At 41.4% G+C, this 25,273-nt stretch overlaps 2 protein-coding genes across 2 annotated transcripts; one reads left to right on the top strand and one right to left on the bottom strand.

Annotated features, from left to right (window-relative positions):
* Positions 1-257: 257 nt before the first annotated feature.
* On the top strand, positions 258-20,353 carry gnl2 (guanine nucleotide binding protein-like 2 (nucleolar)). Its single transcript, XM_050046094.1, has 16 exons — positions 258-464; positions 894-978; positions 1,132-1,226; positions 5,287-5,426; positions 8,575-8,759; positions 8,901-8,967; positions 9,075-9,233; positions 9,352-9,465; positions 13,250-13,378; positions 14,250-14,354; positions 16,301-16,459; positions 18,246-18,353; positions 18,463-18,947; positions 19,294-19,379; positions 19,648-19,724; positions 19,867-20,353. Exons 1-16 carry the CDS (start codon positions 401-403, stop codon positions 20,008-20,010), a joined length of 2,202 nt encoding a protein of 733 aa, XP_049902051.1. The 5' UTR covers positions 258-400; the 3' UTR covers positions 20,011-20,353.
* dnali1 (dynein, axonemal, light intermediate chain 1) lies at positions 20,026-25,248 on the bottom strand. Its single transcript, XM_050046096.1, has 6 exons — positions 24,817-25,248; positions 21,994-22,130; positions 21,752-21,921; positions 20,952-21,130; positions 20,574-20,738; positions 20,026-20,477 (listed from the first exon to the last, which is right to left on the bottom strand). The coding sequence occupies exons 1-6, from the start codon at positions 24,895-24,897 to the stop codon at positions 20,442-20,444; spliced, it is 768 nt and encodes a 255-aa protein (XP_049902053.1). The 5' UTR covers positions 24,898-25,248; the 3' UTR covers positions 20,026-20,441.
* Positions 25,249-25,273: the final 25 nt, after the last annotated feature.

Consider the following 25,273-nt stretch of genomic DNA (forward strand, 5'->3'; position numbering starts at 1 on the left):
AATTATATATTTTTTTAACTTAACTGCTTTTACACATCGATCTGTTATATCCATATTTACACAACTAAAGCTACAGCTAATTTCCGAATACATATTATTTATATTTTATTTTTTTAGATGAAGTAATTTCACATAAATTACTGTTAAGAACTTACACAAGGTGTTTTATTGTTAAATGAAATTATTAAATTATTATTTCTAAAATTAAACGGCTGCCTGATTAGCTCTTGTCGCTGTCGCTCTGCCGATGACGTCCTTCCTGTTTCACCGTAACGGCACGTGTGAGGTGTACAGTTGAGAGCTGAAGGGAATAACAGCAACTAAACCCCAGCTTTCAGGCACCGCCGTGTGGTGTCTTCATTTTTTGTCGGAGGAAGGCTTTACCGACTAAGCGGTCAAAATGGTGAAGCCTCGGTTCAAGGGGAAAAGCTCGATAAACCCCTCTTCGTCCAGCAGCAACCCCGGTGAGCTGAGCTAAAGCTACGTTAACCACACCGTTTGTTTACTGCTAATGCTAATGTTGCTAATTGGTGTTGCTAGCTCGAAAAGACTTTACTGTGTTATTTTCTTTTGTTATGTTAATGTAGTAGCTGACATTAAGTGTACAGTGTGTCAAAATGAAACGCATACTCCGGGTTGGGTAGCTAAAAGTTAACTTTGCTACTGCTATAACTCAGGCAGTAACTGTGTTTGGCCTTTGAAGTGTCAGACTGGAGTATTTAACTTTGAGGAATGGCTTGTGTAGAGTGGAATTTAAAACCTATAAAGTCCGTAAACAGCTGCTGTTACTACTTATTTATCATAACATGTCTACTGAAGCAGCTCTGATGTTGTTTTTAAACAACTATGTTGAACTTACAAATAGTGAAATTAACTGTACATGTGTTTGACAGATCGAGCCAAAGGTGCTGGAGGCAACAACATGAGGGACCGAGCCACCATCAAGCGTCTGAATATGTACAGACAAAAGCAGAGATGGTAATTGATGCATTATTATTATTATTATTATTATTGGCCACTGACTGCCAGTTGTTCTAAGTGACAGAATAAAATAAGTGCTGTATTAACAACATAGATTGTATAATTATATTATATTATATATTGACAATGACACTGATCTTGTGTTCCCAGTAATAACCGGGGTAAAGTCATCAAACCTCTACAGTTCCAGTCCACTGTGGCTCCAGGGACTGTTGCCAGAGTGGAACCCAACATCAAATGGTTTAGTAAGTGCACCTCCTTTCCTTTGTTTTTGTTGCATACCAAAGATTGTTTTTGTACCATTTTTTGGGGAGAGATTTTCCTTATCTGCTGTGAGGGTCCAAGTAGTGTTGTCACGGTACCAAAACTGGGACCCACAGTACGATACCAGCGAAAGTATCACGGTTCTGAGTAGTATCACGATACCACGGCAAAAATTAGGCAGATGTGCCTTTTGTCATTTATAAAAAGATAAATCACTTTTCTATAATACATCAATGATATTTCAACGGAATAAATTACTTATTGACTTAGTCATACTTCAAAAACAGCATCAATAAGTGATTAACATAGGATACTTCAAAAACAGCATCAATAAGTGATTAACATAGGGGGGATCAAAATAAAATAAAAAAATAAACCAAAAATCAACCAGCCACCCTCCTCCCCTGACAAGTTAAGAACAGTCCCTTAAGTGCGGTGACGTTTGTGGAAATGTGAACGGCTCGGCTCTCCTCTGACAGGTCACATACCTGTGTGCTGCCAGGCTTGGCTGTTCAGGTACTACTGGGCAGTCATGACACCAACTTATTCACCTGGAGCCGGGCTTCTTGGTTGCCGGTAAATCGCGTTATCTTGCGGTGGCCATAGTGCTCCGCAGTATTCCTGTCTGTGACCCCCGTTCAACCCACAACCGGCAGGATTCGCCTTTCGTTTCTGCTGCTGGTTGAAATCTGTACTCGCACAGCCTGCTCCTGAATGATTTTTTGTGCTCGCACAAAACTATTTTTAGTCGCAAATGCGAGTAAAATGCTCGCACTGTAGAGCTCTGTCGTGGAAAACAAATCACTGTAGCATATATAAACAAATCTAGCCTACAAGTAAAAATAAATTAATAATAGCTTTCACTGCTTAAAGATACTCAATAGCTCAGCTAATACCTGAAATGTCACTGGAAAACAAACCACTGCAGCAGCATATTGAGTGTCTGGTGGCCAGCGTGCGCCATTTTTGGCCAGCGTGCGCCGTTAATGGACACTCACCCTCTTGCGAATGGACTTTGAACTTATCCCACAGTAGTGGTGCCGTGAGGTACCGTAGTACTACGGTTCTCCAACATGATGGTATCATATGTACCGTGGTGTTTAAGTACCGCGGTCTACCATTGGTACCAGTATACCGTGCAACACTAGGTCCAAGTATAGAGGGAAATTGAGGCAAAATTGTGATTTGTGATATTGGAATTTATAAATATATTTGAATTGAAATGAAATTGGACATTATGGTGGTGCAGTGGTTAGCATTGCCACCTCACAGCAAGAGGGTACCCAGTTTGAGCCCTTCTGTGTGAAGTTTGCATGTTCTTCTCATGTAAGTGAGGGTTTTCTCGGGGTACTCCAGCTTCCTTTCACAGTCACAGTCCCACAATTTAGAGTCCTGCAGACTCTAAATTGCCCGTAAGCATGAATGTGAGCGTGAATGGTTGTCTGTCTCTTTGTGTCAGCCCTGTGATAGTCTGGTGACCTGTCTAGTGTGTACCCCGCATCTCACCCAATGTCAGCTGGGATAGGCTCCAGCCCCCAGCAACCCCTAACAGAAGAAGCGTATACAGAAAATGAATGAATGAATTGAAATTGAATTAAAATGCAGTAGTGTCTTTTCTTGTTGTGAGTACATTGTATTTGCTGTCTGTCTTGGAGGGGAACCACATTACTAAATGTGGCACATGGGTGGTGCTTATACATACTTGGAGAAACAACAACATTGAGAGCGTGGTACTGTTGAATACAGTGCAGATCACATTGAAATACTTCTTCATGGATTATAGACAATTGTTTTCATGTTTTATGTAAAAAAATACAACCCTGGACACATGGATTTTTTTCTGCTTAAAGAACGTAAAAGTGTCTGGGTTTTAATGTTCTGATTCCACCTTAATTAAAACCTAACTCCTCGAAAACTAATTTTGGAGCTCAACCCTAAACATTTTTAAGGTGGACATCTTAAACTATTTTAAGATGTATTATAAGTTGTCACATTATGTTGGTCAGTTATCCATGTGTGCACTGACGCTTTTACATAAATGTAGTTTCTAAAGGATAAATTAAGTTATTTTAAATGATTAATTAATTTAATACCTAACAAAACGGAAAATATTAAAACCTGTCTTCAAGAGCATTGCATAAAATCATCACTGATTAGTTGTGCAGACTATCACTGTTAAGTGACTTTAGCAAGATAACACAACAGACAGCTGACAGTGACTGTTGGAATATAAAACAGTACTAACCTTGCTACATCACCAGAGAGCTGTAGATTTGATGGTGGACAGAATGCAGAACAACCACTGCAGAAGGAAGGGTCTGATGGTGGACAAGACTGTCACCTTTTCAAAAAATCAAGTTTGAAAAATGACATCTAACATGTAATAAGTTTGCATTAATTCAAATGCAGTCCATGTAGCCTAATCCTATGAAACTTTGTAGGATTGCTGTTGCTCTGTTAATTCGTGTTGCCTCTGCTGCCTCACTTGAGTGATGAGCTCATGTTACTGTAAGGCAGTTGCATTTTACGAAATCAGCAAACACACGCAACTTTATCCACGATTTTTCCATCTGTGGCATCAAATCCAAAAATGGGTACTCATGTTACTTCTCAGGTGGTTTAGTGTCAAGATCCACTGAGCACAACTCCCTAGTTCTCTCTATGTTGTGTCAGCAGCAACTATAGCTTTGTGTACTGATATGGCAATAGGGTATGCATAGGGTTAGACAGATTTTGGAATTGTAGAAAAACCTACAACTATGAATTTTGGATTTCAGCAGGTCATAACATTAGTATTTACTCTTTGACTACATGTGAATGGTGGTTCAAATAGAAGCTGACTGTCTGGTTCAGAAATCAACTAGTTAACCTATTACTGGTGATATTTGCCTAAATGCATCAGCTGGTATCGCAGCGATGGAGATTTTAAAGAAGGATGACCCTTATCGCCATATGTTAAATTCATATGTTGACTTAAAACAAGTTTTAGTACTCCTGATCAGACGTTGCGCTAGACTTTTTCGTCGCCGGTCATTTTGACCGACAGGGTCATAAAAATCCGGTCATAATCTATTTTTACCGGTCATTTTAATTTTCGTTTTTAAATGATAATAAAGATATTCAAAGACATTTAGTTTTCATTCGTTCATTTTTAATAAATCCAACAAGCAAGTTATAAAGTGTGCATTAATAAGGACATGAACGAAAAGATGAACAGACATCCACACACCCGTGCCATTAGGCTTCGCCCTGGACACACCGGATGGCACTAACGCGTCCGGTGTGTCCAGGGCGTTATGTAGTTATGCCTGTAGGCTCGGTGACAGAAAATTAAAATTGTAATGAAGTGATTATGGTATTGAAAAATGTGTTCAGTTATGCACTGTTGTGTTATTTTAAATTATAAACATGGTATTTTCTCGTCACGTTCCTCAGTGCGTGCTATTGTTATTTTATTTTGAAAATTGGCCGGATTCTCTCGTCTTTTCTGTGTCCGACTTCCTGTTTGGTACGATCCACTCGATCCAGCTTGACAGGAGTGCTCGCGGCCCCCGTGAAAAATGGACCAGACGCCGAACTGAAGCGCTGCCTCCGCGGGCGCTCCGCTCTGCTCAGCAGTCTGTGTGGACAGTCAGATAGGTTAACATGGGCGCTGACTGAAAACGGCCTCCGCTGCTGGGCGCCGTGCTTCGGTTCTGCGTCCGGTGTGTCCAGGGCGTTATGTCAACAACGCTACATGAAGCAGATGAATGACTTTTTTTTCTGCAGTGTGAAAACGGCAGCCACTTAAACCACTGACTGTGCACTCCGCCACCATGTGGCCAGGGGTGGTAATTGCAACCGGTCAAAAAGACCGACGGCCTTCAGATTTTCCGGTCATTGTTGTAAAAAAACGGTCAATGACCGAGAATATCCGGTTAACGCGACCCCTGCTCCTGATATAACTCATGGGCTAGTGTAAGGGGGGAAATTAGGAACCTGATAAGAAATTATAAATGTGATCAAATATGGGAAGTCTGAAATACATGTTCTTTATTTCAGCAAATACCCGCGTGATCAAGCAGTCGTCCCTCCAGAAGTTCCAAGAGGAGATGGGAGCAGTACAGAAGGATCCATATCGTGTGGTGATGAGACAAAGCAAACTCCCCATGTCCCTCCTGCATGACCGAGTCAAAGCTCATGTGAGTATAAAAAGGGCCGAAAGCTCTTATTACTATAAAGAATAAATGATTTCTGTGTTTTTGTCATATTCTGTCCGTTCAATAGTCCTTATGTCCGAGGCAGGCTCTTCAGAGAGCATGTGGATTGTTAGTGTGAATTATCACCCTTTATAAATTTTATTATGCGTACACTGGCAGGTCAAGCTAGTGACGTTTTTACCTGGCTTGTCTTATTCAGCGCAGCAGAGAATCATGGCTCTGTTTTCCTCAGTGGCTTGTTTCTTGGGATTTTATGAGGTGAGATGAACATGAGGCCTCACTTTAATCCTCAGTCAATTCTCACTCAGCCCCGCTGTGACCCTGTACTAGCACCGTGCTTGGCTTGGAAGAGTTGTTCTCTGCCAGGCTTTAACTTTTCCACCCCATAACCAACACGATTCTGAATGCCACCCAGTTCTTCTTGTTCTCTCCCAACGTACTGGGTCTGTCGTGGAATTCCCCGTGGAATTGAGACATTTCTAAGATACTGATTTATTTCCTTAAATTATTGATTGACAAGTTGCCTTAAAAGCACCTGTTATATTGTAGTTACCATATTATCATTAATTTCATTCATATTATCTTTATGCCTCTGTGCTGGTGACAGCCATGGCATACCAGGCATACCAAATTATGGTTTTGATATATTTTGACAAGGCACAGCTTCTAATAGAGTTTCACGTTTTTTTTCTGCGACTAAGCGACAAATGAAATCTTGCCGACTAATGACCTTTCTGGTCAACTAACGTTTGGTCGACTATTAGGGGGCAGCCGTAGTTTTGGTGGCAAGTGGACTCCGAAATCTACCATTGACTAAATAGATCAAAGTTGTGTTAATTGCTGGTGAGTGAAGCAAATCTAGCAGCTGCTTGCATAACTTACCAGTATTTGGCTGGTGGCTGGAGCTAACCTCCAACCCTGCATACAACTGCGAGACAGAAATGCTAGTTCTTCTTTTAGTGAAGACATCCTCATCTACCAATGGGCTTATAGCCATATCATGACCTTGATGATTTTGATTAAAAATCTCTTTCACCTGGACGTTGGACCGTCGATTGACCAGTGGAATGATCTTATTCCAACAGTAGGATGAGTTAAACCAGAGTTTGTGGTTCAGGACGGGAAATGATTTTTCAAAGAAGCGAGGAGTCCTGTAGAAGATCTTGGCAGATAGTCAGGCAACCTGAAGCCTTAAACATCATTGTTTCTGACAAACCCTGTAAACTTTTCCCCCACCCCCACCTCTTATGGCAGTGTTGCAACAGAGGTATGACTTGTGATTAAAATCACTGAAGTGCTGGCACAGGATTGGCTCTTTCATTGGCTGAGTTGTTGCATATTTGGGTGCTCTGTTTACTGTATGCATTTGTTTTGTGATTCTGTCTGAAAGTCCTGGAACGACTCCATTTTGACTGGATCAAAAATTGGTTATAACACCGACAAAAAAACCTTTCTTCCTTTTCCCCATATGTTTTAGTACAGCATTACTCTACTGTGAGTATCTTCAGTTAGAGCTTTTGCACTGTAACTTGTGGATTCATTTTTTCCATTCATCCTATAGATCAGTGGTTCCCAACTGGCCCAGCCATGGGGTCCAGATCTCTCCTTAGTCATTAGTTCAAGGTCCACACTAGGGATGCATGATATTGTATTTTTTTGCCAATATCCAATATGCTGATAAATAACAACTTATTTGGCCGACAACCAATAGCGATACTAACATATCCACTTTTTTCCCCACCTAATTTTAGTGATCATGATCATCAAGTCTCTTCTGTAGTGGCCTCTGTCAGGTAGCTGTCTGTTAGTCACTCACTCTACAGCAGGAAACAGCACTTCAAAACAAAAGCTCTGTTCAGGAAATTCACCGCACTTTAAAACAAAGTATGTTTTTTTAAAAACTTGACATGTTCGCAAGTCATTTGCGGTTCATCAGAATGGACCAGCATACCACTGTTGGACCGCGACCCACCAGTTGGGAACCACTGCTGTAGATGAAGGGATGTTGCCCAAATCCTCCAGTCACAAACTGACAGTTCTCTCTCCATAGATATTAAACGACACACTGAAGCCTCATTTCTACCAAGCAGCCTGGTTTAGTTCAGTTCGTTACACATTAGAAGTTATTTTTGTTTCCATTGTAAAGAGTTGTGGATTTAACCAATAGAATCGTTCTCTTTTGTTTTTTCGTCACCCTTCTGTTGAGGTACCTAGCACACTGATCCGATACTCAAAGGTGGCGCTAGAAACACTGCAGTCTGTTGATTGGTCATTAGAGTACTGTCACCCTTGCTCTACAAGGACTCACTGTGCAAACCTGCTATTTTTAAGATCCTATCAATTCTGAAAATGTTGACGTACAGTCCTTCTGTGGAGGATCAGCAAGGTGCAGACATTCCTCTGCATCGCCCGTGAGAAGGAAATACAGCGAGAGCAGGATGCAGCAGTGATTTCGCAATTAATATCTGTAAAAACCACATCTGCATTTAGTAGTAATGTCTGGGGTGGAAACGCTAAACAGATCCAGGGTTTAGGTTCATATCTGTTCTAAGGCCACTATACAGAAAGTGTTTGGTGTAATGCGAATTGAAGGAAACTATAGTATACATACAATCCTGTGATGTAGTCTATATTCTTAATGGCAGCACTTTTAGCTGTTTCCATCTTCAGTCTGACATTGCCTCCATTTTAACTGATTTTGATGGGATAGGGGTATTCAGTTTTGCCAAACCAGAAAGAGACTGAAGTATTCCCCTGAATCAAATGTCATTTTAAGTTCACATTGATCCGTAGCCATGCCAACATACTGGTTTTCCTGGGGTGTTAAGAATGGAGCAGACCACGGTAAAAATAAACTTCGATGTCAGTCGATATTGAGAAGACATGTTGATATAAAACAGCCTCCACAGCAGCGTCTGTCTTGTCTTTAGCTGTCGTCAGTGTTGTTATTACTTCTCATTGGTTCCAGCACAACGCTTGACAACAGCATTAGTCCTGCCCGTGGTACTGACTAATTAGTCAGTCCCCCCGACAGCACTCATTGGATCGATGAATTGCCAACCAGCTTGGCCGGATTCAAAAGTCCGAACCCAGGAAAAGTCTGATGTTTTTTGTGTTTCTATACCTGCAGAACTCCAAGGTGCACATCCTAGACACAGAGGGTTTTGAGACTACATTTGGGCCCAAGGCTCAGAGGAAGAAGCCCAGTCTCATGGTGGGGGATATGAAGGACCTTGTTGAACAGGCAGAAGCCTCCGCTCTGACCTACAATGCAGACAAGGACACAGACCTGGTGACTGAGGACACAGGGGTCCGGTAAGACCATCAGAAGTTATTATAATCAATCTACTCTGCTGGCTGCTCAACCTGACCAGAAGCATGGTTGCTGCATTTTCATAATAAAAGAGTAGAAATGCTATTTTATTATATTTACTTATGTTTTTATTTTTGCAACAGGGAGGAAGTACGAGAGGAAATCTTTAAAAAGGGTCAGTCCAAGAGGATCTGGGGAGAACTTTACAAGGTATCATTGCCATCCTCCTCTCAGCACTGTGCATTACGTTAATGTAAAGTTGGTACACTGAAGTGTTGCAAGGTGATATTACATTCCTGACTGTTCTACTGCACCAGGTGATCGACTCATCTGATGTCATCATCCAAGTGCTGGATGCCCGTGATCCCATGGGAACGCGTTCCAAGAGCATAGAGGCATATATGAAGAAGGAGAAACCCTGGAAACATCTGATCTTTGTTCTAAACAAGTGTGACCTCATCCCCACCTGGGTCACGGTAAGACACATACAACATGTTCATCTTTGGTTCATGATAAGACAGGGAGTGACTGTGTCTGTGTTTTCATGATATAAAACTCTGTGTGTCTCTGTGACTCCACTCATGTTTGAACCAGAAACGGTGGGTCGCTGTTCTGTCCCAAGAGTACCCCACTCTGGCTTTCCATGCCAGCCTGACCAACTCGTTTGGAAAGGGTTCCCTCATCCAGCTGCTCAGGCAGTTTGGCAAGGTAAGCACCTGCCTCAAATTCAAAATATATTGGAGCAATAAAACAATGTATTGGTGCAGGTAAAAAATAAAGTGCATGTACACAGAAAAAATATTTTGGGCCTTGCTTTTATGTGAAACAGGACTGTGTTTGCTTCTTGATTTAAGGCCTTGGTTATTGAGATTGTACCCCATTTGATTTATGAGTGCATGATTTAATATGTAGATTTACTAGTTATAATTTAGGGTTACTTGGGGTTCAGTTCTCTGTGTGTCTCTTATTATTTTGTTTATTCCAAAAGTAAGCCATATGCTGTATGGATGGAAATGGTTTATACAGTGTATTAATTTATACAGTATTATTCATTATCAATTGATGATCCTACATACTGTGTAAGATTGCAAGATAACAGATAAGATCACAGCTCTTTAGTAAAAGACATGTTTCTATCAAAGCTTTTGTGCTTTATCTTTTCGTGTATTAACATTAACAAGGATAGGGTTGAGCATTTTGTCAATTGGTAGAAATTTGCTATTGTTTATATTCTAGTAGCCATCAGATTAAATCTATGGCTGCATTAGGCCATTCAAGGCAATGCTGAAATTCAGTGATAACATTAGAATCGCATATATAATCGTATAGAAGGCAACCTGAAATGACCTCAGGCACCACTCTGAATGAAGGCGAGAAAGATGAAATAAATTTGGTTAAAGCTCACAATGGTCTGCACTAGGGCTGGGCGGTATGACAAAATTTTCATATCACGGTTTTAAGAAAAAATCATATCGGTTTCACGGTATTTCACGGTATTTTGCTCAGGTTAGGCCAACTTGACATGCTGCTGTGTTGTGCTATGGCCTATTCAAGTGCCGGAATTTGTTATTTACCTGACAACGCCTGAACACAACACACGCTCCGGTCCATTCATTTGGGCTCCACTGACTGCGTACTGAAGCGACACGTAGAGAAGCCAGCGGGTTGTTTACCGTTTGCCGAGCCGAGAGGCTACATGTAGGCCGCATGAAATGTTAAAGAATTTTCCACCTAAGTTATTACATATATTTGAGTTATCTACAAGTTTACTGTACTGTTTATCATCTACTCGCTTTCAAATGTCCGCCACGGACATTTACACAATGTCACAGATAAACATGGGTAAATACATGAAAAAAAAATCCTCACATATCACCTCTGATAATGGTTTATTCATTTATAAACACATTGTGCACGTTTAGCATACTATTTCATGTAGTTTTTATCTGCTGGAGGGTCGCGTAGGGGAGCGTAGCGCGACAAAAATAGAAGAGCCGCGTAAAATAGAGAGTTGTCGCGCGACAGACTGGGGTTGTTGCGCCGCTCCCGTTGCTGGTGGAGCCGCTGTAATTGATTAACGGGGGGGGGCTGCTACAGGACTCGCGCTGCAGACGTGTTGCGCCGCTGACGTGCCCTGGTGGAGCCCGGCCGCAACTGTGTCGGACTCGGGACAGGTCGTCTTCGGTCAGGAAAATGCGGTCCGAGCCGTGCTCTAGTGTGCTTACCTGTGTGTGTGCGCTTTGTCTGTGTGTGTGCGCTTTGTCTGTGTGCGCGCCATGCGCGATACAGAGGGCAGAGGACAATTGTACACGGCGGTGCGCCGCTGCTAGTTACATATAGGGGAAACACTACTCTTTTTGGTATGAGTTCTTCTGGGTCATCGTGTACAGTTGCTTTGCTTTCAGGACTCTCTCCGGCAGCCATTCTCGCCTCTAAACTTTTCTATGCTCTCACTCTCACCCACTCAAGCGTGCCTGTGGTGTGCTGCGGTGAAATGGTTCCCCGCTGAAACACTTTCCTGCCGCACACGTTCCGGACGTTGTTTGGGCTATTCACCGGTATTGCGGTATATGAAAAATTCATATAACAAAAATAAATACCGGTTTTCAGTACAAACCGGTATACCGCCCAGCCCTAGTCTGCACCTCACTGTGTGTGCTCCCAAGGCAAGAAACTCTAACATTAAAATCCCAAACATTGTGAGGATATATGCCTTGATGTGAAGAAGTATCTCGATTTGTCTCATATTTAATTCATTTGAGCTGTCAAAAGACATTTCTTGAGACATTTTATAAACTCAGGTTCACTTTCTTTTTTCTTATCATGTGCACAACAATTACAGTGAAGCACTAGTTTAGATTACAATCTTTGGCCTCAGACATCCTCTAACAATGCTCAATAAACATGTATTAAAGAAAAGGGAGATCAGGCAAGTTTAAGCAAATCTGAATCTAAGACACAAAACAGTGCAAGTTAAAATATGGGGCTAAGATATAAACAGAACATAAATAAAGTAATGTACATTTGTGTAGACAGTAATTGCAAATAATTGAACTCAAGAGTCTCAAGAGTCAAACAGTCTAGTGTATGATGTTGCCATACAGTCTGCTAGACAGCAGCAGGCAGAGTAGTTTGTGGCTGGGGTGACTGGTGGCCTTGATGATCCTGTCTGCTCGCTTCCTCCACCGCTGTGTGTAGAGGTCGTTAATGCGTGGCAGCTTCCTCCTGGTGATGTGCTGGGCAGTTTCCACCACCCTCTGTAAAGCCTTACGGTTGAGGGCAGTGCAGCTGCTGTACCAGGTGGTGATGCAGCTGGTCAGGTCTTTTATCAAATCTCCAAAGCCTTTACTGAGTTATAGCAGATATCTTTAACCTGAGTTACCCCATACCGTGATATCACCAATCTCTAGACCTGACCATGCAAGGTTATATAGTGGCTGAGAAGTGGAGCTTGGATCCTGTTCAAACCAAAGACTAATGACATGATGAGTTGAAACTTGCAACTACTGGCAATGTGCCGGTCTGCAACGTACTGAAAACCTGCTAGTTTACACCAGTGCCACTAGACAAGACGGTGTATCGTCTCCATAGCATGACTGTAACTACCACTTTGTTTTTTGAGGCGTCATTATGTGTGTGTGTGACATGTAGCAGCAGCAGCGACGACCCATCGTCTGTCACTGACACGCTGTAAAGACAGAGACTGACATACGTGTCAACAGCTGCGGGGATGTAAATGAGACAGGCTCGAGCTCGGCTCGGGACAGAGAGCTGTTGTCAGAGAATACAGTGTGTAAATGACTCAGCCAGCTGATTTTACTGACAGCCGATTGGCTGTTAAAGCAGGTGTATTACGTTCTAAAACCAGACACTGGCGACTTGACAAGCTGAGTTGCAGGTGACACCATCAGTTGGCTCGAGTCAAGCTAAGGTGGGCCAGTTCGCACCGCTGCGATTTTTCCCTGCAACACTCTAAAACGGTTTTGTCTCATCACAAACTTTGGCCTTAACTGGGCTTAAGAGATCTGAAACATCAAGAAATGAAAAGGGTTTAATATTCATTCAGATGGAATGTTCTTGTTAGATATAATATTGTGATTTATAGAGGTTTTATGAGAAAGATACAAAAAACTTCTATGATTTTTTTTATCCTTGTAAAAATTTTCCTCTGTTGGACCACGAGATAAGGTGAAAACCTGTTCCAACACAGCCTTCAGACTTAACTTCCTGAGACAAAAATGAAAGATACTTATTTTCTCTTGCTTTAAAAGGTTTCGTGATTGTCTTGTTTACATAAAAAAATCCTTTTAAAGATATGCTTGGGTTTGTGTTTTGAACAAACTACATTTTAGCTCTGGAGTGATGACAGGTTCACTTGGTTTATTGCTAATGGCAACAGAGCCCCGTCTAAAATTACGTCCATGAACTGGAACAGACGGAGGTTGTTGTTTAGGAAACACAACATTCTGACTTTATTTTTCGCCTCCCACAGCTCCACACTGACAAGAAACAGATAAGTGTGGGTTTCATTGGCTACCCTAATGTGGGAAAGAGCTCAGTCATCAACACGCTGCGGTCGAAGAAGGTCTGCAATGTGGCACCACTCGCCGGGGAAACAAAGGTAAGGTTCAAGTGTCATCCTGACCATGCTAACTAAATTTAAATCGGTGATATGCAGCGGAGATGCAGATAGTCTGTCCAGGAAGCACAGCAGGGGACTGTCCTGTAAAAGGGATGACAGGAAACGACAGTATTGCATTATTGTAATAGAAAATGGTGAATCTGAAAACTATGGAGGTGTACGTTTACACCTTAGTACATAGGAGCTACATATGAAATGAGAGTAGGCACAGGAGGGAATGGTGAGATGAGCTTTGATTCAGCGGGGAGGTGATGTGAGGTTAACTATATAACTGAAAATCTAAGAAGAGTCTGGGCCAAGAGAAAGAACAACAACCATTTTTATCCTTAATTTCCTCTCTCTGGGGCGGCTTATCCAGTTTGGAAACGAACAAGGGTCTGAAAACCCCAGTGTCCACAGCGGGGTCAAGGGGAAAGAAAGGGGAAATATTTTTATTTTTCCATGCTTGGCAAGGCTGTGAACTTGGACCACATGAGAAGCACACCCAGCCAATGAATCTGATCGGCCTGTGGCCAACACTCCTTTATTTCTCACCTTTCTCTTTGAATCTCTGCACAAACGCAGCACTGTTTAATGACAGACAAACAAGCTCATGATCCGCAGCACTGCTGAGACCCTCATTCCTCCTCTTGTTAGAGTGGATGTGTGTTTATGTTTATATGAAAAGAATTACAATCCCTCAGGTGAAATCGTGTAGCATGAGGAGAAAAGACAGGAAGCTGATATCACCGTTCTTGGCCAGGTTCAAAACAGTCTTTGCTTTGCTAAAAGATTTGTGTGTGTGTATATTTTGCTTCCACACTCATCATCATTGTCTGGACTAACAGAGAATATCTCCTTCCTTTTTTAGGTGTGGCAGTACATTACTTTGATGAGGCGCATCTTCCTCATTGACTGTCCTGGTGTTGTCTACCCTTCAGAAGACAGTGAATCTGATATTGTCTTGAAAGGAGTGGTAAGTATCTCTTTACTTTTTTCTTTTGTATAGCAAGGTTTTGTGATATCTGACTGGCATACTTATGCTGCCACCTGAATACAATGGAGGTGAATTCTATTTCATATTACCGAAAAACAGTAGCAAGTTAAATATTTATTCATTTCACAGCAGTTGTAATGAGTAGCCATTTTATTATTCAAAGTTGCTAAGAGTTCTCTCAATCAATCAGAATACTTATAAAAAATATTTTATTTGTAGATTTTCAGATTTTATCACAAACAACACAAATACATGTCACCTGCCCCCCACCCTCAGAAATGAACAGTACAAAAACAAAAGAAGACAAAAAAAGCTCTTAAAGGTAGTATGACCAGCAAGACATTCAGCACCAGCTACAAAGTGATGTGTGTACATATGCATATAGTACAAGTACACAAATGTTGTTTGTCCAACCCATTATGAAGAAGTCAAAATACTTATTTTTAAACCATAATAGAGTGTGCCAGTAAACCCGGAACTCCGTTAGCACTTTTAGCACTTCCGGTTCTCTCGTCTAAAAGTCAGTACGTTTTTTTAATGGGATTTTGGTAAAATGCCTCAAATAAGGTCTGTGGTTAACAAAAGTTTAAGTGAGTTTCAGGTTTTGTTCTACGACATTAAACACGTCAGTAAATACCCTACTTGTGAATTTTGAAGCTTTTACGTGTCGTAAAAAAGGCGGTTGCTAACAAGTTGCTCAATACGACTACAAAACGTTACATTAAACGTCATCACCCCCGAACAGGTGAGAGTGCTGGCAGTCCGCCATTACAGCTTCTTATTTAGCTTAAACAGTCCGATTTCCCCATTATACAATGTTTTTAAAATAAAGCGGCCGAAATCAGTTGAAAGCTTAGTGGCGGTGACGTCAAGAGTCATGCGACCGTGGAGTAGTCATGTAGTCCGTTAAAGCCTAACGTTAGCTTTTTACTTCTGGCGATCGCATTTAAGCTTCAAATGCGGTATGAAAGGTGTTCATATGTGAAGATTATCTCGCTGAACAAAACCTGTAAGTATCATAAACTTGTGTTAGCCACAGAGCTTATTTTCTGACATAATCCAAAACGCAATGCAAAAATCACATTCACTTTCTCTTCCGGGAACCAGCGCGATGCTAAACTTCGGGGTTTTGACGTCAACCCTGGCACACTCTATTTAGTTTTGCTTGAGGAAGGCTACAGAGTTGACCTGTTATGGTGACACACACCTAATGGCAATATTATTTCATGAATTTATCAAAAAGTAGAAAGCTTACTAGTACTCGAGCAGCACTCTCGTCCTTTTGGAAACCAGGAAGTTAGACAAGAGTCTTTAGGATAAAGCTAACCCCTTTAATGCCTGATTAAATGATGTTTTGTAGAAATCTGAAGGAGATGACAAGCATCTGGGATACATCTTCAAAGGGCCAGATTTTCATTAAGAAAAAATATTGTAAAACAAAGATGATGATAGCAGTACATTTTTACACCATTGTTATCAGTAAGTACTGTTAGTTTTAGGTTTTGGAGGCTTTACACAGTTTTTAATTGTTTGAAGTTGTGAATTCTTGTCTGGGGCAAAGGTGTTCCCTGGCACAGTGCAAGGTTAGAAATGAAATGAAAGCAGATCGAAGTATTTTAGAATCATGTTTATTTCATATATATATATATATATATATAGATCCTTTAGAAATAATGTTTCACCCCAATTAGTGTAATTTTATTTTTCTTTGATAGATTTTGTGTGTGATGAACAAATAATTGCAAGTGAATTCCTCTTGCTAATACTCAGCTGTTAAAAAATGCCTTAATCAGCTCTGATCCTGATCCTGCAGATCCTTTTCCCAGATCCCAGGTTTAACATCAAGTCCATGCAGTCCCCGTAACTGAAAGGTTGCAGGTTCATGTCTTAAATTGCATGCCTTTCTCTTCCCCTCCCTCACATAGGTTCAAGTGGAGAAGATCAAGAACCCAGAGGAGCACATTGGGGCAGTACTGGAGCGGGCCAAGCCTGAATACATTCAGAAGACCTACCGCATCCCCACCTGGAACTCTGCTGAAGACTTCCTTGAGAAGCTGGCATTTCGCAGTGGGAAACTTCTGAAGGTCTGAATGTTTCTCTTTTATTCTCCCGTTGGAGGACATTAACAGGCTAAATCTAAAAACTGTGTTGCCCCAAGTTGTTGTTGTTTTATTCATATATTTATTTTACAGAAATGTAACAACAAGCTAACAAGCTAACCAAACTTCCTTATCAGTGTGAGTAATAATTTCAGTTAAAGCAGATTAGAGTATTTTAACTGTCCATTTTATGAGTAATACATCTGGTCTATTTTCAGCTTTCAGATAAGTAGTAAGTGTATGTGAAGAACAGCTGGGCAATAGGAAGAAAATCAAAATGTCCAGATATTTTTGACCAAATACCATGATTTCAGTAGCTCCTTTGCATATGACGCCATACATTAGTGCACTGTCCAGATGGAGGGCAGGCAACTGGAGGCAAAGACGACCAACACTGCACTAATGGCTATGATTTGCAGAGTTAACAGTCGTCCTAATCAATTGAATTGGGGAAAAAACAAAGGCCATTGTAAGTCCTGAAATGAGCAGGACGTAAAGGGGAGAAGTTTTAAAAAAAAAACTCACTGAGAAACAGCAGCAGATGTGGATCAAAAACCTCCGTCTTCATTCTGGAGGAGTGGAGGCAGCAAACTTTAAACATAAACAATAAAAAGTTGTGTTAAACATGCCTTGAGTTGGATGCAATTACAATGTACAGTAAACACTTCTCTGTAATTTTAGCCACAACCCAGATTTTTAACAGCGTTTTACCAGACCTCTTGGAACGGTTAACCAGACAGGTAGAAAACAGTAGCTAAAGTTAGCTAACATTACCTAGTAAGGTAGCCTGACTGCGATGCATCCATGTACAGAGAAATAAAACAACTGCACACTGTGGACTGCTTTGGCTCAGTGGTAGAGCAGGTCGTCCACTAATCAGAATATTGGCGGATTGATCCCAGGCTCCAGCAGTCCACATGTCAAAGTATCCCTGGGCAACATGCTAAATATCAAATTGCTCCACATGTCGTGTGCGTGTGAATGGTTACTGACTAGCAGGTGGCACCATGTATGCTAGCCTCGGCCACCAGTGTGTGACTGTGTGTGTGTGAATGAGTGAATGTGACATGTAGTGTAGAAGTGCTTTGAGTGGTCGGCAGACTAGAAAAGCGCTGTACAAGTGCAGTCCATTTACTCACCAGGCCAAAAACAAGATGGCAGTCATTTCAGTCGTGGAACCAAACCCCACACAAAATAGTTGTAGTCCACTCCACTCTTGTACGCTTTCATCAACTCGCCATGTAACCTTAGTAACGTCAAGAGGTCTGCAGGACGAGGTAATTTGTTATGATTGTGTCCACACCGGGCAAATCATTCTTGATGATACCTGCTGCCTACAGCTTCATCCAACCCTTTCATGTAGTCACTCTCCTCTATATCCAATTCCTGCAGTGCAAGGTTTTATCATTTCCTGCCCTCCATCTGAATTTTGCACGCCATAATAGTCACGATTGCAAACAAGCTATATTGTAAGGCTGACTATTGGTACTTTCACAAAATATTTACACACTGACATTATTGATAAATAATTATCATTGATATGGATATAATGATAAGTGGGTAAATGCAAACAACAGAAAAGCTAAAATAGTCTGGCAAGTTCAGAAAATTACATCACTTTACTTTAATGCAGCCTTTAAAAAAAACAGGAAAAGACAACACTTATGATATTACAGTTTTCAAAATATGATATCAGTATATAGCCCAGCCCTAATGTGAACCACTAGTTTTAAATCCTAAGCTTGATCAATATGTTCTTGGTATTGTACAGGGCGGTGAGCCAGATCTCTCCACAGTCTCCAAAATGGTGTTGAATGACTGGCAGAGAGGACGTATCCCCTTCTTTGTGAAACCCCCTGGACCTGAGGGGGATCAGGAGGTAAGAGTTCACTGAATTTTCCACCTGCGTTTTATCAGTAAATGACTTTTAACCACACCAACCTGTGCGCTGTGTGTCAACCTGTGTTTTGTTCCTGTCATTTTTCTAGGACAAGGAGCTATTACCAGTTGAAGGGCCCTCAGACGCAGTTGAGAATGTGCAGGTGGAACAGCCAGACAATCCGGATGCTATCTCGGAGGAGCATGAGGAACAGCAGCAGCGGCAGCACAGACAGAAGGAGCAGGTCCAGAGGATTCTGGCTAATGTTCGACAGAACTTTGGAAAGATCAACGTGGCACCTGAGTTCAGCGAGGAAGACCTGGTTCCTGTGGAGATGCCGGATCTGGGACTGTCTGACATCTCAGGCTCCGATGGTGAGGAAGACAGCGAGGAAGAGGAGAGCGGAGAGGAAGACGGGAACAATGATGAGCCAGCTGATGGAGAGACACAGGACTCCGAGCCCACAACCACTTCGACTGGCAAAGCAGACAGCAACAAGAGTTCACGCGAGGTGATTCGTGCGCTGGATGAGAAGATCTCTAAGTACAAGCAGTTCCTGGACCGGGCCAAATCCAAACGCTTCTCTGCAATCCGGTCCGTCTGCTCTCACCCAAACCTCACTTACATATTTTCTTTGTTTTGTGTGTTGCCTTTATTATATTATTCAGTAAAGTTACAGTTGTCAGGCAGAGAGATGCCATGCATTTTAGGTGGTCCGTGCTAACCAGCCTTTAAGCCCCCGAGGAGTCACAGTCATCAGTTTTACTCTGATCAGTGGCCTGTTTCCATCACTTTTGCATGTCATTGTGTTTTGTAATCTCTTTTTGAATTTCAGCCCACACACTGAAGAACAATGTCAAATAACAGTTGTATAAGCCTAATTGAATTACACTTCATTTCAACAGGAGTAAACTGAACTTTTTTTTTCTCCTTTGGACAGGATACCTAAGGCACTGTCTGACAAAGCGTTCACAGACATCAAGACTAAACAAGCAGCAGCAGCAGCAAAGCAAGCGCAGAGGAAAGGTAGTCAATCAACGTGTTTGTCATGACTTTGTATGGTGCTGAATGTGGAAATTTTTTGGAAGAGGTATCAGAGTTGGTTCAGCTCCAGAAAAACCATCCACCATTCCTCAGAATCAAACGAAAAGCACACACGCATGCCATCTTAGTTTGACACCAATACTGATTTATACAGCATTTGCCCGTAGCCATACCAATTGGGTAAATCAGGTTGACGTTGAAATCCAGTCAGGCGCTGACATCAGATTTGTTAATCCTTGTTTGAATTTAGAAGCAAACCAGAACAGCAAGAAGAGGAAAGCTGAGGACGAGGAGTCGACCCAATCCCCCAGACTGACGTCTAAACAGGTATGCAGTGTTTGTTCTCTGTGACGTCAAACAGATATCTGTGCGGAGACATGTAACGTGAATGTCTATTCCTCTTCCTGATTAACAGGAATGGAGATGAAAAGCTCATTTTTTCCCATGTTCTTTTTATCTGTCTCTACAGAGAAGAGCGATGGACCGTGCTAAGAGGACAAAGAAAGTTGGTGCACGCTATTACGAAACACACAATGTGAAAAACAAGAACAAGAACAGAAAGGCCCCAGCACCATCCGCAGAACGCCAAAAGACCAAAAGATCAAAGCACTAGAGTGGAGTCGTAACAGAGTTTGCAATAAATCTTTATTTAAACTAGCCAGAGAGGCCATGTTTTTATTGGGAGTGCAGAGTTGATCGAAAGTGGAATGCTATCTAAGTGTTAAATGGTCTTTATCATGTGGACACTTGATGCCTTATCTTGACTTCGACAGGGAGAATGACTGTTTGTATCTCGCCTTTTCAACCTCCTTTCCCCTTCAACCCAGAACTGTTCGAATGACATTTCATTCGTCATTTACAGATGTAATGCACTCTTGATGTTCAAGAGAAATGTACAGTTATTGTTTGAACTGTACTTGTCATGCAATGCTGTAATAAAATATATACTAATTACATTCTTTACATGAATTGATATTATTTTAAAACAAGAATTTAATAACATTCTGCAGTGGGACATGGCCACTCGCTTCTTGTTTGGCGAAGTTACTTCTTTGGAGTAATCATCCCTTCCAGTTGAGCCTGTATAGGAAAACAAATATTAGAATATGAAGACGGGCAACACAGCTACCATCTAAAAGAATACATTTTCTTTGATGTGTAATTATGGAACATTACCTTCAGCTGCTGGTTGGTTCTCTTCAGGAACTGAATCTCCTCAGCGTGCTTCTTCTCCTCAGCCTGTCGCCTGTCATTTTCCCTCTTTTCAATGTCGTCACATTTGGCCTTCTGTTCATTCAGTTGCCTCTTCAGGTCTTGTTTCTCATCCTCCAGATCAGAGATCTAGGCACATAAGAAGACACACTAGTGAGTTTGGTTCCAGACGCAGGATCAATTATGTAAAGAACACCACCTCCATCCTTATTTTAAGATAACTCTTAAAGAGAAATGCTGCCCTCTGCTGGACATCTGATTAACAGTCTATAACTTCATATCTATGGCTATAGATGAATGGAAAATTGTTGTAAGTCATAAAAGATAACTCGATGTGCTTACTTTTTTCTCCATGTCAGCCTTGCCCTGCTTAGCCTGCAGTGCTTTCCTCATTCCAAAAGCCACGCTGCTCTCGTACAGCATCTGGTAGGCGGTGATAGTCATTTGAATTTCTTCTCTAATGCGCCACAGCAGCAGACCCCTCTCGGCACAGTTGATGGTCACCTGTCTGATCAGCTCATCTTAAAGAAAGAAAATTAGCAGGCTTAGACAGTTGATGTTTGCAGAAATGTGCCGTAATTTGTACATAGTAGCACTGCTCCATCAGAATAGAGCCTAATAAAGATATAAATCCAGCCATATTGATCACAAAACTATAATGTTTGTCCTATAGCTCTGTATTATTTTGTGTGTGTGTGTGTGTGTGTGTGTGTGTGTGCGCACCCATCAGCCAAAACATTAAAACCACTGACAGGTAAAGTTAATAACTGATCATCTTGTTACAAAGCATGTTCTGCTAGGAAACCTCGGGTCCTGGCATCTGTAACAGTGTTTGGGTGGGTGGTGTGCGTCAAATGGCATCCTCATGACTCCATGGAGCCAAGGTTTCCCAGCAGAACGCTGCGTTGTACCAAGATGATTGGATTAATGGACCTTTTTCCGAGCAGACATTCTGATGTGTCATAGTAGGAAAAGCACAGGTGAAATTGAAAACACAAACAGTGGCTTAGTTCCATTACATGTGCTAGTAAGCGATTCCAATGAGCCAGCATGAGCAATACCAGGACCTGCCCTAAAGGGAATGCACCTATCAATAACGTTATTAAATACATGTCAAAATGTCTGCCGAGCTGCCTCCTTACCAAAGCACTGGGAAAAGAGCTCCCTGCGAATGCGGCAGATTCCTGTTTCCCTGGCCTGTTTCTGCTGCAGCTTTGTGTCCAGCAGTTCCTCCAGGTAAATAACATCTGTTCTCGTACAAGGTGCACTGGACACTTTCTGCTCCCACAGCTGGTTTTCCTCCTTCCACTCCCTGCATTAGCATACGTTTAGATAAAGCATGGTCTCAACTCGAATAAAACATTGTTAATGTTAAGAGCTGCACCTTGGTGGAAAGATGGTGTTCAGGATCTCCTCATTTTCCTGCCTGATGCTGTCAGCAGTGGGTGACTTTGCTTTAGGAGGTGGTGGAACAGGGAGAGAGATAGCAGGCTGCTGATGGCTCACTCTCAAAGGGCGTCCCTGTAGGAGACATTATTTTATGTACCACATTTATATATTGCATGTACTAAACACCTTTTAATATACTGTCTTGTAACTCACTCATTAATAGACCTGTTCCTCACCCAAGCTGAACCATGTGTAAAAAGAGGACAGTAATAACGGCAGTAGTCCAGCATTGCAGATGTTGTAATGCTGATGTTGCCACAGACAGTGTAAGTAGCTGCTGCAATTTTAATGCTTGCACCATATGCATGCAATGAGTGCTTTAGCTTAACTAGTTTTTACCCTTATTTTCAGAGGTTACAGACTGTTGCTGCAATACACATATTAAGTGTATGTCTTTTAAATAAACATTAATGTAATTCAGACAAGTGAGCCCAAGTGTTTTATGTCTAGGAAGACAGGACTCGTCCAGAGCTAACAGTTAAGCAAATTCAGAGTTGCACATGCTGTATGTGTCAAGGGTTTCAGTAACACAAGTTTAGGATAAAGTGACAGTAAATAGTGTGAACTCTACTACAGAAAATATGGTCCAGAAAACTCTTTGGGCGCGAAAGATTTAAATAGGTAGAGTCAGGTAATTTGGGTCCGTTTTTGGTAGAAAACCCACACACACAATACACCTAAAATACTAAATACTACCTTAAGTGTTACTATTAGAACTTGTGATGTATCTGTGCTATATTAGAAGAGGAAGAAGAAGAAATGGCCAAGAAATGTTTCACTCTGTTGTCATATACACACAGGCCTGAAATACACATCTGTGCACAAACAGGACCTATACATGCATTAAATTGAGAGACGGTGGAGAGGTGCCTTGCTCAATGGCACCTCAGTAGTGCCCAGCTACCAGTCCGGATGGGGACTTGGGCTACTGACCCTCTGGGTCCCAACCCAGGTCCCTATGGACTGAGATACTGCTGCCCCCAAAATGATGAACATTTAGATAATAGCTGGGTATTATTGTCTAGATTTAAATATCTTGCTGACTTAACGGTTACAAATGTGTTTGTGCACGTGTTTTTTTTAGATGTCTCCGTAAAGAGTAATCTATAAAAACATAAAACTATATTTTTTTATGAAGTACCACAGCTGTGACTTCAGAAGCTTAATATAAAGGAATAAAAGGAGACTAGAGAATTAATAATACTGGTAATATTGTTATTAGTATCACACACAATCTTTCCCTAATAGACTAGAAAAGGAACTGTTACTATCTAAGAGAAGAGCACTGTTGTGAGATAAATGTCTTTAAATATTTCCAGAATGAGAACAATAGAAGCATTGTATCCTGGTGCCTTGCTCAAGGGCACTTGCACTTGAACTTGCACCTCTCCAGCTGCCAGTCCACACTCCATACTTGCTCCATATGGGGACTTAAGCCAGTGACCCTCCAGTTTCTAACACAAGTCCCTATGACTTTTTCATTTTGATGACATGTTCAGGTAAAATGGGACAATCATATTTGTATTTTAAATGGTCAAGTCCATCCAGTTCAGTGATTAATTCATCAATCATTAATGCAGCCTAACTAATAATTAAGAAAGATCGTCCAACTTTTCTACTGCATTTCCTTTCCTTTTGCTGCCTGTTTCTTTGGTGCCATGTTGTCCACAATGGATGTGTGTGTGTATGCTCACCTGATGTGTGTACCAGTAATGGCTAATTCTGGACCACTGTGTCAGAAATTGAGTCAGATCATCAACTTTAATATTTTCAAGTGACAAAAAAAACATTAAACATTTCTGTAATATTACAGGGTGGCACACAATAGCTTAAGTTATAATTTTAAACCTGGTAGCCTAAAAAAATGCTAGTTTCAATCAAGAAAAATGTCCCATTTTAGCTTCTTTGTTTGTCCAGTTTTTACTGAATGCATTAACTACTCACTCAAAACCCTTTTCCCATGAAAAGTTTTGTGAAAATAATAGATAATAAACTGGAACATCCTACAACCATTTTTCTCGTTATGACCTTATTGTTTTAGCTGCAGTAGCCTTCTCTTATTACCAAAAAATAATCTCAACATGCCACCGGTTTACCTTGTGAGTTCTGGGACTCAAAATCAGTCAGCTAACTGCAATGGGTGGATTTAAAGGTCTAGACCAGGGGTGTCAAACATACGGCCTGGAGGCCCGCCAAAGGGTCCAATCTGGCCCACTGCATGACTTTTCACACCTGACATTGATGCACTTGTGAAGGCTAAGAGTGTTTAAACAGTGAGCAGTTACTTCATGTAAAATGCTGCCTCAGAGGCTTCTCCACCCTGATCAGAATACAGCTCTCTGAAATAACAATGAATACTTACGGTGGTCAGATTCAGAGATATTGAACATCATGCAGCTTCTGTACAAAATAATCTGTATCAGACTTTTGTCTTGAAACAATATGGCATAGTGTAAAATTAGGAAAGAAATGCACATGTACTGACTTCTTTACACTAAAAAGGGGAAAAACCAGGAGGGGTTGTTATCAGTAGGTTATTATGTAATGGTCTTACTGGGCTGTATGTGGCCCCTGAACTAAAATGAGCATGATATGTAGTTAACGTTACATGTGTGTACACAGTTTGTAAGTAATATTATCTTTGTGTTAATTTCCTGTGTTCCTCCTCCCTACCTGGCATCACTTTACTTTTCCACCCAGCGTTACTTTGGCCGGGTAACGTTAACTAAAGTCTGTTGGTGTTACTCAGTGAACTCACCTTTGGTGATTTTCCGTCTGTGGTTTTGCTGACCAACACTGGGTTGTCGTATTTCAGGAGAGACTCGGCCTGTGGAATCATCGTGTTTTCACCATAAAAATAATAAAGCTAAACACTGAAAGCCAGAAACTTCTCGGTGTGGGTTTTCCGTTTATGTTGTCATGGCAACAGTGTCCCGGCGTTCCGTTTTAGTTTGTCCGTGTGGAATCTACAGTTAGGTTCATAACGGTAGGCAGGGTTATTTGTGGTTGCCTGTTCATCATTGGTGACCCTTATTATAAATATAATAAAATCAACACAACAGAGGAGTTAGCATTCATACAGTTATGGTGCTGCTGGATTTTCACTTGGTTTGATTTTAATTTTGCGTCGCTTTTACGCCTTACAATGTGCCTTGAGTATCAGGAACAGGAAGGGATTGCTGTAAAAAAAAAAAAAATTCTCGACAATTATAACA

The sequence above is a fragment of the Epinephelus moara genome, chromosome 6, assembly GCF_006386435.1.
Source record: "Epinephelus moara isolate mb chromosome 6, YSFRI_EMoa_1.0, whole genome shotgun sequence".
Lineage (NCBI taxonomy): Eukaryota > Metazoa > Chordata > Actinopteri > Perciformes > Serranidae > Epinephelus > Epinephelus moara.